The sequence below is a fragment of the Mobula hypostoma genome, chromosome 4 (assembly GCF_963921235.1).
Source record: "Mobula hypostoma chromosome 4, sMobHyp1.1, whole genome shotgun sequence".
Taxonomy (NCBI): Eukaryota; Metazoa; Chordata; class Chondrichthyes; order Myliobatiformes; family Myliobatidae; genus Mobula; species Mobula hypostoma.
Window position 1 is genome coordinate 9,765,905 of NC_086100.1, and position 12,882 is coordinate 9,778,786.

Genomic DNA, 12,882 nt, shown 5'->3' on the forward strand with positions numbered 1-12,882 from the left:
GCAAAAAAAACATCTTAACTGCATTAATACGACCAATCAAAGTTAAATATAAGGGAAACCATTTAGATGAAAGTTGAGTAATATGGTCTATTAATGGTAAAAAGTTAGTCTTAAATAAATCTTTATGTTTACAAGTAATTTTAATCCCAAGATATGAAAAGTAATTATTAATCAATTTAAATGGAAATTTATAATATAAGGGAAGATGTTTATTAATCGGAAAAAGTTCACTCTTACTAAGATTTAATTTATAACCTGAGAAAAGACCAAATTGTGCTAATAACTCTAAAACAGCAGGAATGGATCTCTCAGGATTAGAAATATATAAAAGTAAATCATCAGCATAGAGTGATAATTTATGGGACTTTAATCCCCGAGTTATCCCAGTAATATTTGAAGATTCTCGAATAGCAATTGCAAGAGGTTCTAATGCAATATCAAATAATAGGGGACTAAGAGGACAGCCTTGTCGAGTACCACGAAAGAGAGGAAAAAAAGGTGAGTTTAAGGAGTTAGTACGAACCGAGGCTACAGGGGAATGATATAACAGTTTAATCCAGGATATAAATTTCAAGCTAAAATTAAACATTTCAAGCACCTTAAATAAATAAGGCCATTCTACTCTATCAAAAGCTTTCTCGGCATCTAAAGAAATAACACACTCAGGAACATTTTGTGAGGGAGTATAAACGATATTTAACAATGTACGAATATTATAAAAAGAGTAACGACCTTTAATAAAACCCGTTTGGTCTTCCGAAATAATAGAAGGAAGTACTTTTTCTAGTCTATTTGCTAATAACTTAGAAAAAACTTTAGAATCAACATTTAATAAAGATATTGGTCTATAAGATGCACATTGAGCAGGGTCTTTATCCTTCTTTAGTATTAAAGAAATTGATGCTCTATTAAAAGATTCCGGAAGTTTACCAAGTTTCAAAGAAGCCTCAAAAACCTTATAGAGCCAAGGAATCAATAAAGAAGCAAAACATTTATAAAATTCAACGGTAAACCCATCAGGGCCAGGAGCTTTCCCCAGATTCATAGAAAAAATAACATTCTTAATCTCATCCATTGTAATGGAAGTATCTAATAAAGAAGACATATCCTGTGAAATCTGAGGGAAGTCTAACTTATCTAAAAAATCATTCATATATTTAGAATCTCGAGGAGACTCTGATTGATATAAAGAAGAATAAAAATCACAAAAGGTTTGATTAATCCCCACATGATCCAATATCAATCGATCATTTTGGTTATAAATCTGATTGATTTGAGATTTAACATAATTAGATTTCAATTGATTAGCCAGCAGCTTGCCAATTTTATCACTGTGAACATAAAAATCACTTCTTGTTTTCTTTAATTGGTTTACAATCGAGGACGAGAGTAGTAAACTGTGTTCCATTTGAAGTTCAGTTCTTTGTTTGTATAGCTCCTCAGAAGGAGCCATAACATATTTCTTATCAATTTCTTTAATCTTGTCCACAATTGCCATCTCCTCCTGCTTCTGTTTCTTCCTCAAAGCAACGGAATACGAAATAATCTGACCCCGAATATAGGCTTTAAAAGTGTCCCAAAGAGTGTTAACCGAAATATCTTCTGTATGGTTAATTGTAAAAAAAAGCTCAATCTGTTCATTCATAAAATTAACAAAGTCCGAGTCCTGAAGCAACAGCGAATTAAAACGCCATTGTCTATTGTTTGGTATATTGGCCATAATTTTAATAGAAAGCTTAAGTGGAGCATGATCCGAAATGGTTATAGAATCATAATCACATTTAATCACTGAAGGAATGAGACGAGAATCAATGAAAAAATAATCAATTCTTGAATAGGAATGATGAACATGTGAAAAGAAGGAAAAATCTTTTTCCTGAGGATGCAGAAAACGCCAAATGTCCGTCGACCCAGAATCAGAAAGGAAAAAATTAATCAAATTTGCAGATTTATTAGGTAAAGTCCGTAAAGGAGCCGAACGGTCCAAAGCTGGAGATAAACAGGTATTAAGATCTCCGCCCCAAATCAATGAAAACTCGTTCAAATTCGGAAACTGATCAAACAATGATTTATAAAATTCCGGACAATCCATATTAGGAGCATAAACATTAACCAAAACTACTTTTTTATTAAATAGTAAACCACTAACCAGTAAAAATCTACCATTCGGATCAGAAATAATATCCTGTTGTATAAAAGTAACTGAGGAGTCTATAAAAATAGAGACGCCTCGAATCTTAGCATTGGAGTTCGAATGAAATTGTTGTCCCTTCCAGAATTTGAAAAAACGTAGTCTGTCCCCCCTCCGTACATGGGTCTCTTGTAAAAATAAAATTTGTGCTTTAAGTCTCCGGAACACTTTAAAAACTTTTTTCCTTTTAATAGGATGATTAAGACCATTAGTATTCCAGGAGACAAAATTAATAATAGACTCCATAAATCCTAAAGTCAACCCATAACAAGGAGGATTGACAATAGGCGCGACCCACAAACCCGGAGAGGAAACAGAACATACAAAAGATACCGGGGAAAAGGACGCAACCAATACTTCAATAATGTATATAGCCCAAAGAGAAACAAACTAAAACGTGAAGCCCCTCCCACCACCCCCCACCCCAAGACCCCAAGGCGAAATCTAAAGCAGACCCGCCAGAAAGAAGCAAGCGCTAAAACTACCCCCATGACTTCCGGTATACGCTCCCTAAAAAAAAGGTATAAATATGAAAAGGGTCAGCTAATTGTAAAACAGTAAAAAAATAAGTAAAAAAAAGTTAGCTCAATTAAAATACACACAGAACAGAACAAAAGCCGGAAAGTATATATTAAAAAAAAACCACAATAAACCTCAAACTCATGAATAGACACAGCAACAAAAAAAAATAGGATTATTAACATAAAATGATTATAAAAAGCAAAACAGAATAAAATTTTAAAAAAACTACAAAATTTAAGGCCGCACAGGAAATACGTAAGATGACAAAAGGGAAGTAACCACTCAGAATCCCCTGGGAAAAGAAAGAAATGACGCAGTTAAAAAGAAAGTTTAGCAGCCATATTAAGAAATCGAAAGTAAACTTTTCTGCCCAAATAGGGCACAGAAAAGTTAAAACCAACCAATTCACAGCCTCCGATCAACGGAGAAAATTTAAAAAAAGGCAATTAAGATGTTGAAGATGAAAGTTGATCCAGATAACTCTGGGCATCCGATGGAGAATCAAAAAAACGAAGGGCTCCATCTAACATGCGAATCCTTAGACGTGCAGGGTACAGCAGCGCTGGTCTTAAATCCATCTTATAGAATTCCGACATCACGGATCTGTAACGGACCCGTTGGTCCCAGATTGGTTTACTGAAATCTTCCACGAATCGGAACTTAAGATCCGAAAAATCAATGAAACCTTTAGATCGAGCGAATCGAAACAGTCTCTCCTTGTCTTGAAAGTAATGAAAACGTAAGATAACATGCCTCGGTCTATCTGACCTAGACGAGTATGATGGGATTCTGTGAACACGATCCAGTAGCGGTGGTTGGTCAGGAAATACAGTAGGGAATGCATCTTTTAAAAGTTGGGAGAAATATTTCATAGGGTTGTTAGCTTCCACGGCTTCCCTGACGCCAATCATTCGTAAATTCTGCCGTCGCATTCTAGATTCCAAGTCAGAGTTTTTAAAAGTCAAAAAGTCAAGTTTCTTCTTCATTACATTAATTGTTTCTTCGACTTTCCCCATCTTAAGCTCACTTTGTTGCGCGGATTTTTGAAGATCAGATATAGCCGACTGATGTTCCGCAATACATGTTTGCATCTTATCAATTAAATCGGCAATTTTCTGGAACTTAGTTGAGATTTCCGTATGAATCAGGTCTTTAACAAAGCCCATAATTTCTGTACGAATCATCTCCCTAACAGAGGTTGAAATTTCCCTCTGAATTAACTCCGATATCGCTTTCAAAGTCACCGGTGATTCAGTCGGAGGGAGATCCGTAGCTTTCGGTTTAACCGGAGGTTTACCATCCTTGCCGTCTTTCCCGTTCTTAGACATAGCCGATCTCAGTATCATCCAATTGTCAGAGAATTCAGTTTAATTCAAAGTATTGTAAAAATTGATGCCTTAATAGTTAATTAAAGTATAGCTGACCATAGAGAGAAAAAACTCAGAGGTAATGGAGCGAGTCAAGAACGCGACTTCACTCCATGAGCGCTACCGGAAGTCTCCTGTGAGGCAACTTTCAGGGATCTGTGGACATGTACCCCCAGATCCCTCTGCTCCTCCACACTACCAAGTATCCTGCCATTTACTTTGTACTCTGCCTTGGAGTTTGTCCTTCCAAAGTGTACCACCTCACACTTCTCCAGGTTGAACTCCATCTGCCACTTCTCAGCCCACTTCTGCATCCTGTCAATGTCTCTCTGCAATTTTTGACAATCCTCTACACTATCCATAACACCACCAAGCTTTGAGTCCTCTGCAAACTCGCCAACCCACCCTTCTACCCCCACATCCAGGTTATTAATAAAAATCACGAAAAGTAGAGGTCCCAGAACAGATCCTTGTGGGTCACCACTAGTCACAATCCTCCAATCTGAATGTACTTCCTCCACCATGACCCTCTACCTTCTGCAAGGCAAGCCAATTCTGAATCCACCTGGCCAAACTTCCCTGGATTCCATGCCTTCTGACTTTCTGAATAAGCCTACCATGTGGAACCTAGTTTTTGTATTTAGATATTATGCACATTTTATTCCCTGTCTGTACTTTAACCATTTTAAAAAATATTATTCTTTATTTTTTATAACTGAGGCTGAAGAGAGCTGGACTTTGCACATCCATACTCATGCCATTCTACAGTTCTGTTTTTAAAATCTCAACATCCTCTTAGTGCTTGTATATTTCCAGAATATTTTTATTGATTTGCACCCCTTTAAGATCTGAATCCCATTCAGCACCCCATTTTTGTTGTAAAGGGAGTGTTGTTTGTTAACATCAAACCTCTCTGCCTTTTTTGCAGGTCAGGTTCTAAGTGCACATGTCTCGGGCAGGGTGGTAATGAAGAGTTATTTGAGTGGAATGCCAGAATGCAAGTTTGGAATGAATGACAAGATTGTGATCGAGAAGCAAGGGAAAGGAACAGCTGATGAGACCACAAAAAGGTAAGAGGTAAAGAATCAATTTTACCAGGATGCACTGAGTTGCTGGGTTGTTTGGCCTCTGTAGATTCATTGGGTGAGGGCAAGATAGTGGATGCATTCTGATCACATGTCTTCTGGTCTTTCTGGCATCTGCAGAGTTTTGCTTTTCAAGTCTAAAACATCGCTGGTTTGTATAACAGATCCGTTTGCTTTGGTTATTATTATATTTTCTGTCCTCAAAAATAACTCAAAGTCCAGTTGCACTGATACTGTCTGTTTTGACTCTGGAAGAAACTGTGTTTCATATTTTTACTGTATGATTGAGCAGATGTGTTTCCTTTGAAGGGTGGCTTTGCTGTCTGCACTGTGGTCCAGACAATATTATGTAGAGGGGTTGTCATTACTGTAAAATGAAGAGGTGGGGGTGGGGTGAACTCTATAGTTAACATGCATGTGTTGTATCAAACCAAATTGTAACGCCATCCTCCTTTTAACTTTTGCAGTGGTAAGCAATCCATAGCAATTGATGACTGCACATTCCACCAATGCGTAAGGCTCAGCAAGTTTGAATCTGAAAGGAGCATTAGCTTTATACCACCAGATGGAGAATATGAACTCATGAGGTAAATATTCAACTATGTGTGTGGAACAAAGGGGCCAGTGAAAACATAGGAGCTGGCTTCAGGTTGCCAAAGTTGATTTTTGAATCTGATTTCACCTTTGAACTATATAAGATTTATTTTACTTCAAAATTTTCAATTTGAAATCCAATTACTGTATGTTATTAACATTGGCAAGGCTTATGAATCTTTTCCTTGATGTATTGCATGAGATTTGATCAAGTATTTAAGATATTTCAGTTAGACCTGACTAAATGCTTCAATTTAACTTGAATACTGCAATGTTGGATGGTTGAAATTTGAGATTAAAGTTGATGAACTTCAATAGTAAGTGAAATACCAATGCATTAACAAGTGATTAAGCGAATTACAGATGTTAACCATCCCTTCATCTACTGATATTACTTGCTCTAAACTAGGTACTTTCCTTTTTGAGGAAACATTAAATACCACATTTATTGCAGGAATACAACATTCATCCTTTCAAGTCTGTTTTACCATTCATTGTGATCACTACTAATCCTCTGTCTTATTACTGCCAACTCCACATACGTTTTGATTCCTTTGGTATTTAGAAATCAAGAAAAAGTTAGTGTACCCTTTGCAATTACCTGCTTTTCTGCATTAATTACTCATAGAATATGGTCTGATCTTCATTGGTCACAATAATAAACATAATCTGCCAAAACTGTTAACATCCAAACAATTGTATTTGTCGTCAATACTGAGTACACCATTTAAACAATCACAGTCTAGATTCAAAAAGTATGTAAACCTCTTGGATGGAGGAATGGTCTAAAATTTCTCTTTGCCATTGTGCAGGTCTGATCAAGCAGCTACAGGACATGTCTGGTGGCGGTCATTGCTGCTACATGAGGTTCCACTTGTTATTAAATACAAGGGTTCACAGACTTTTTCCAGCCTGGACTGTGAATGATTAAACAGTGTGTTCAATAAAGACATGACAAATACAATTGTTTGTATGTTATTAGTTTAGGTAGATTATGTTTGTTACTATTGTTACTTAGATGAAGATCAGACCGCAGTTTGAGTAATTAATGCAGAAAACCAGGCAAAGGGATCACAAACTTATTCTTGCAACTGTATGTCAAATGTTGTAGTGCGATCACTCAAATCAAGAAGGTTGTTCTCCCAAGAGCTTATTCCCGTAATAGAAAATGCCTGTGATTGACTTTGCACTGGTGCGTGGTCAGCCACCACACAGTCCATGACAGATCTGAATCAAGGCTCAGTGGCATGGAATTCAAGACAACGGGGACCCTCACTGCTGCAGCCGCCTTCTGCCTTCACTGTCATCATGATGTGTCATCACCTTCTGTTAGCTCCACTGCTGAAGTCTGGGTTAGATTGTTTTGTCTGGCGTCTTCCCCTTGACCTTATTGCCATCCATGGCCCTACCAGGAGCTAAGCTCCGGACGGCATCGCTGTCGGCATCTCAGGAACTCACAAGCCTCTCCACCACAACAAGGTGGCGATCCTCAGTGAACACCTCAAATATATTCAATGTTTTGGCCTCCACCACCACCTGATTCAGGCACTGAAGAAATTTATCTTTATAGTCCTCATCTAACCTTTGTTTCTTGCCAACCAGGGAAGCATCCTGCAGGTATCCAGTCTGTCAAGCTCCGTCTGAACTGTTTTGATGAGATTATCCTCCATTTCCTAACCTTGATCAATAGACTAGTCAACCGAATCCCTTACATGTCAATCACATGAGCCTCCATTGCGACAGTAGTTGTACGATCAGTTGCATTGAGTCTGATGTTCTTAGATGTTGTTCATTGGTGGGTCTTCAGGTGGCTGTAGAGGCTGATCCTGGATCCGCATATTCTGGTGCAGTGTGGATACGAGTGAGTCTTGGCTGTCATTAGTGCGGTATCATCAACTTTTAAGGACGGGTGGATAAATGACTGCTTGGGCATGGCTGATATAGGATGTGCGTCTTTTATTACATTCAAAATGAGACCCAGGACCCTATATGCTTTGGCAAAGGCAGTCAAGATACTTTGGCAGTCTTCAGAGTGTGCTGCAATGCTGCTGTTGTCCTCATATTGAAGCTCCATGATAGTGATGGTGCAGACCTTGTTCTTGTCCTTGAGCCAATTGAGGTTGAAAAGCCTATTGCCTTCATTGTACTTCCTCTATTACAAGTGCACCTTTGGTTTGGTACCCAAGCTGCATACGGTACTCCAAATGTGGTCTCAAACAGTAATTGTAGTGAAGCATCCTTGCTGCTCTATTCTCACCTGCTGCATTGAAAGATTGCATTACCATTTCCCTTTTTCTGCTTGTTGCACCCACTTTTTTTATACATTTCCAATCTCTCAGTATTTTTTATATACACTCAGTGGCCACTGAGTGTGTGTTTGTGGTCTTTTACTGCTATAGCCCATCCCCTTCAAGGTTTAACTGCTATGCGTGTAAAGATGCTCTTCCGCACACCACTGTTGTAACGCCATGATTATCTGAGTTTCTGTCACCTGCTTGTCAGCCTCAACCAATCTGGCTAGTCTCCTTGGACTTCTCTCGTTAACAAGGCAGTTTCACCCACAGAACTACCACTAATTGAATGTTTTTTTTCCACATTCTGGTGATGCATGAAAATCGCAGGAAATCAGTGATTTCTGAGATTCTCAAGCCACCCCATCTGGCACCAACTATCACTGTAAAAGTCATTTCTTCCCCATTCAGATATTTGGTCTGAAGGACCAGTTTGCCCAGCTGATTTTGTTGCTTTACATTCCAGCCCTTACAATCTCCTGTCTTTTACATTGACCCCTACTGTTTTCTATCACAGCCAATTTTCCATCTGTCGGTATATGAACCACATCAATTCCAGCCAAAGAAGTTCATATTTTCGTTCGATCTTTCATTAGAACCTATGCTAGAGAGCCAACTAGTTTTAATATAACCTTGTATGGTTATTGATGCTTTTATAAATGTTTGAAACGTTGGTGGTAAAGAGTATAATTGAGCCTACAATAGTACAACACAGGAGTAGACCCTTTGGCCCATAAAGTTCTGCCAAACCAACCATATTAGTAATCAACTGGCCAACTAATCTCTTCAGTCTACACAATGTCCATATCCTTCCATTTTCCTCACATTCATGTGCCTATCTAAATGTCTCTTAAAAGTCTCTAATCTATCTGCCTTTACCACCAACCATGGCAATGCATTCCAGGCACCCAATCTGAGTAAATAAAATAAAAAACTTATCCCTTGCATCTCCTTTGAAATTACCCCTTCTCGCATATAATGTATGCCCTCTGATATTAGACTTTTCAACCGTGGGAGAAAAACATGTTGCCCGTCTACATCTATGCCTCCCTTAATCTTATAATACTCTATCAGATCTACCCTCAGCCTCTGCCTCTCTAGGTAAGACAACCCAAGTTTGTCCAATCCCTTGTCCTCTAATCCAGGTAGCATCCTGGTAAACCTGTTTTGTATGTTTCCTCTTGAAAGCCCTTGACATCCTGTCATCAGGGCAATCAGAACTGTATGCAATACTCCAGATGTATAGTTAGTGGTCCTTTTCTCTTGCATCAGTATCACTGAATAGCCATCAAATATAGTTTACTATTACAGATGTTTGCAAGTGAAGCAGAAGTTTATGTGGATGGGTAAAATCACAAACCTTTCAAAGCACTACTAAATGTGTTTACTTTCACCCGTCTGTAATAGATGAAATTATTTTTCTTAAGGTATCGAACCACTAAAGACATCATCCTACCATTCCGTGTGATTCCATTGGTCAGAGAAGTTGGTCGCACTAAACTCGAAGTGAAAGTAGTGATTAAATCAAACTTCAAACCATCTCTGCTGGCTCAGAAGATCGAGGTAAAATATTTCCAAACTTTTAATGTCTGCTTGCTTTAAACACTTCTGTATAAGCTCTGGGCAACTAAGGGTTGGTGTTTTAACAAAAAGTGCAATATGCACCTAGTGGCCACTTTACTAGCTTCCTCCTGTACCTAATAAAGTGGCCACTGAGTGTACATTCATGGTCTTCTATTGCTGAGCCTATCTGCTTCAGGGTTCGGAGATGCTCTTCTGCACACCACTGTTGTAACGCATGTTTATTTGAGTTATTGTTGCCTTCCTGTTAGCTTGAACCTGACTGGCCTTTCTTGTCTGAGTTTTCCCATTAAAAAGACGTTTTCACCCACAGAGCTGCTGCTCACTGGATGTTTTTTATTTCTCGCACTTTTTTGTTTGTAAGCTGTAGAGTCTGTTGTGTACTAAAGTCACAGGAGATCAGCAGTTTCTAAGATACTCAAGCCACTTTGTCTGACACCAAAGGACAATGTCACTTTGATCACATTTCTTTCCAATTCTGATGTTTGGTCTGAACAACAATTGAGCTTTTTGATCATGTCTGCGTGCTCTTATGCACTGAGTTGCTGCCAAATGGTTGTCTGATTAGATATTTGCATTAGTGAGCAGATGTGCAGATGTGCTATTAAAGTGGACGGCGAGTGTAAAATCCCAGAGCTTTTACTGTCTAGTTTTCCTAGGGAAGCTAAGGTTTTTAGCTGCAGCTTATAGCCAGAGTTCAACATCTGATTTGATGAAAGTATAGCAGTTTTGTGTCACAAAACGCCGAGCATTGGAGATATTAAAGCGAGGGTTTGTCTCATTTGCTATCTCAAGTTAACTTTTGTATCATTGCTTTAGTTTTTAACATCTCATCTGCAGGAAATTACCTCAGCACTAATGCATTCTCAGTTCCAGCAGTTACATGTTTGAAGTTGAATCCTTGCGGGTCACCAAAGTGTTGGTCTCCTCCCAGTGACTTAAAATCTAATTGATGTACCTTGGTAGTTTCAAATTGGTAACTGCAATTGTGTACAGAACAGCAGCCCCTGTTACTGAAGAGAATTTGCTTCTGGCCTGCTTTTGAACAGTAAAGTGCTAAATGAACAAGATATGTCTTTGTGTTGCATTCTGCTGGTGTTTTGTCCAGTAATATCTCAGTACCAACTTTCTTCTGTGAGGGTAGTTAATCTCTAGGATTCTGGTTTTCGGGGTCTGAAACTCCTTGGAATCTGTCCCAGAGAGTTCTGTAGGTAAATCATTAAATAGCCCTAGGAATGAAACAGGGCAGTCTCTTCAGCCGTCTGTGTTGACCATGCTGACAGTTTAAATTAACCCCATCTGCCTGCCCCTTCTGGTCTCTGTCCCTCCATTCCTGGCCTGATTCTCTTTTTGATTTTCTTGAGTAGTATTTACGCTAAAGATTAACTGCTGGATACATTCCAATATGCTGCAGAATAAACTTTCATTAAAACTAATGTAATTGTGTTTGTACTGAGCAGTTCATAGAGAATGAACAAATATACAGAGCAGCAGGTGGGCAACCAGCCCATGAACAGGCTGACCATTGAACTCTACAATTCATATTCACTGTTATTTATTATTAGTAGGTTTATTGTTTTGTATTTGCACATATTGTCTTTTGCACATTGGTTGTTTATTAGTTTTTGTGTAGTTTTTCATTAATTCTATTGTATTTCTTTGTTCTACTGTGAATGCCTACAAGAAAATGAATCTCAGGGAAGTTTACATTGACAGATACATACTTAATAATACGAGGGGTGATTGATAAGTTCGTGGCCTAAAGTAGAAGGAGTCCATTTTAGAAAACCTGAACATTTATTTTTCAACATAGTCCCCTCCTGCATTTACATACTTAGTCCAGCGGTCGTGGAGCATACGGATCCCTTCTTTGTAGAAGTCAGTGTCTTGGACCTCCAGAAAGTGGTCCACAGCAGGGGTGATTGATAAGTTCGTGGCCTAGGGTAGAAGGAGATGAGTTATTCACTTCAGACTTCCTGCATTATCACTCAAAGAGTTGAACTGCACGTGCATATAACGAGAGCTGTATAACTCATCTCCTTCTACCTTAGCCCACGAACCTATCAATCACCCCCGCTGTGGACCACTTACTGGAGGTCCAAGATGCCGACTTCTACAAAGAAGGGATCTGTATGCTTCACAACTGCTGGACTAAGTGTGTAAATGTTGGAGGAGACTATTTTGAAAAATAAATGTGCTAGGTTTTCTAAAATTGACGACTCCTACCTGAGGCCACGAACTTATCAATCATCCCTCGTAAATTTACTTTGTATTTTTGAACTTTGATTAGATTGCTCACTTAGTTCTTTGTAGGTGGCCTAGAGTCAATACTCCAATTGCCTGTTCTAGTGATAGTACATAGAACAGTACAGCACAAATCATTCGGTCCACGATGTTGTGCCAAACTTTTAACGTATTCCAATCTGGCCTCTCGCTCCCACATAGCCCTCCATCTTTCTTTCATCCATGTGCCTATCTAAGAATGCCCTTGATGTATCTGCCTCTACCACCATCCCCAGGAGTGCATTCCAGGCACTTACCATTCTGAGTAAAAACACCTCTGAGATCTCCCTTGTACTTCAGGGTTTGTTGAGGGCTTCACGGCAGCAGCAATTTTCAGATTCTTGCTCTCAGTGAGAAGACAATTTCTTCACTCCCCTAATTGTTATACCTATTATCTGAAGCCTACATTTCTAATTACAGCCTCTCTCCCTTGGCCTCCCCTGTTTCAAAGAAAACAACCAAGTTGGTCTCTGCTCACATTGTAATAAACCGCCTAAATCTGTTCTGCATCTGCTCTGATTCTGTCCCATTCTTTTTCAAGTGTTGTCATGCCTATGTCTATCAGGTACAGTTAACTTTCTGAGAAGTACATGGGGGGGGGCGCGGGCAGTATTCCGTTGGTGATACTGGCTGTGCTGTTTTATCCTGAATATGTAGCACTAGGCCAAGTGCATTTGGCGGCTCCCAACATTTTTCTTGTCTCCATCACCCTATAAAAATGATTTGTTCCATGTGCTGATGGTCAGTAGGGACTCAACATCTGGTGGGAGAGGCATCTGCAGACAGTTTGTGTTTCTTGGCAGTAGCTCAGAATTACAGATTGAACCTGCACTCCTGGGAGTGTACACGTTGCATGGATTTTGCAAACTCCAGTACAGCTGTCCTGAACAATGCTCTTTGTTTTTGCCGATATGTGGTTAGCTTCGCTCGTTGAATTGTGGGCACAAAAATACGACTTGACTCATGAA

General features: G+C 39.1%; 1 protein-coding gene across 1 annotated transcript in view; it reads left to right on the top strand.

The window, feature by feature from the left end:
• LOC134345120 (AP-2 complex subunit mu) overlaps positions 1-12,882 on the top strand; it is a 92,564-nt gene that overhangs the window by 58,360 nt on the left and 21,322 nt on the right. Inside the window, exons 6-8 of the mRNA XM_063045300.1 lie at positions 5,009-5,150; positions 5,633-5,752; positions 9,478-9,613. Of these exons, the coding sequence (XP_062901370.1) occupies positions 5,009-5,150; positions 5,633-5,752; positions 9,478-9,613 (398 nt within the window). The remainder of the gene's footprint in view (positions 1-5,008; positions 5,151-5,632; positions 5,753-9,477; positions 9,614-12,882) is intronic.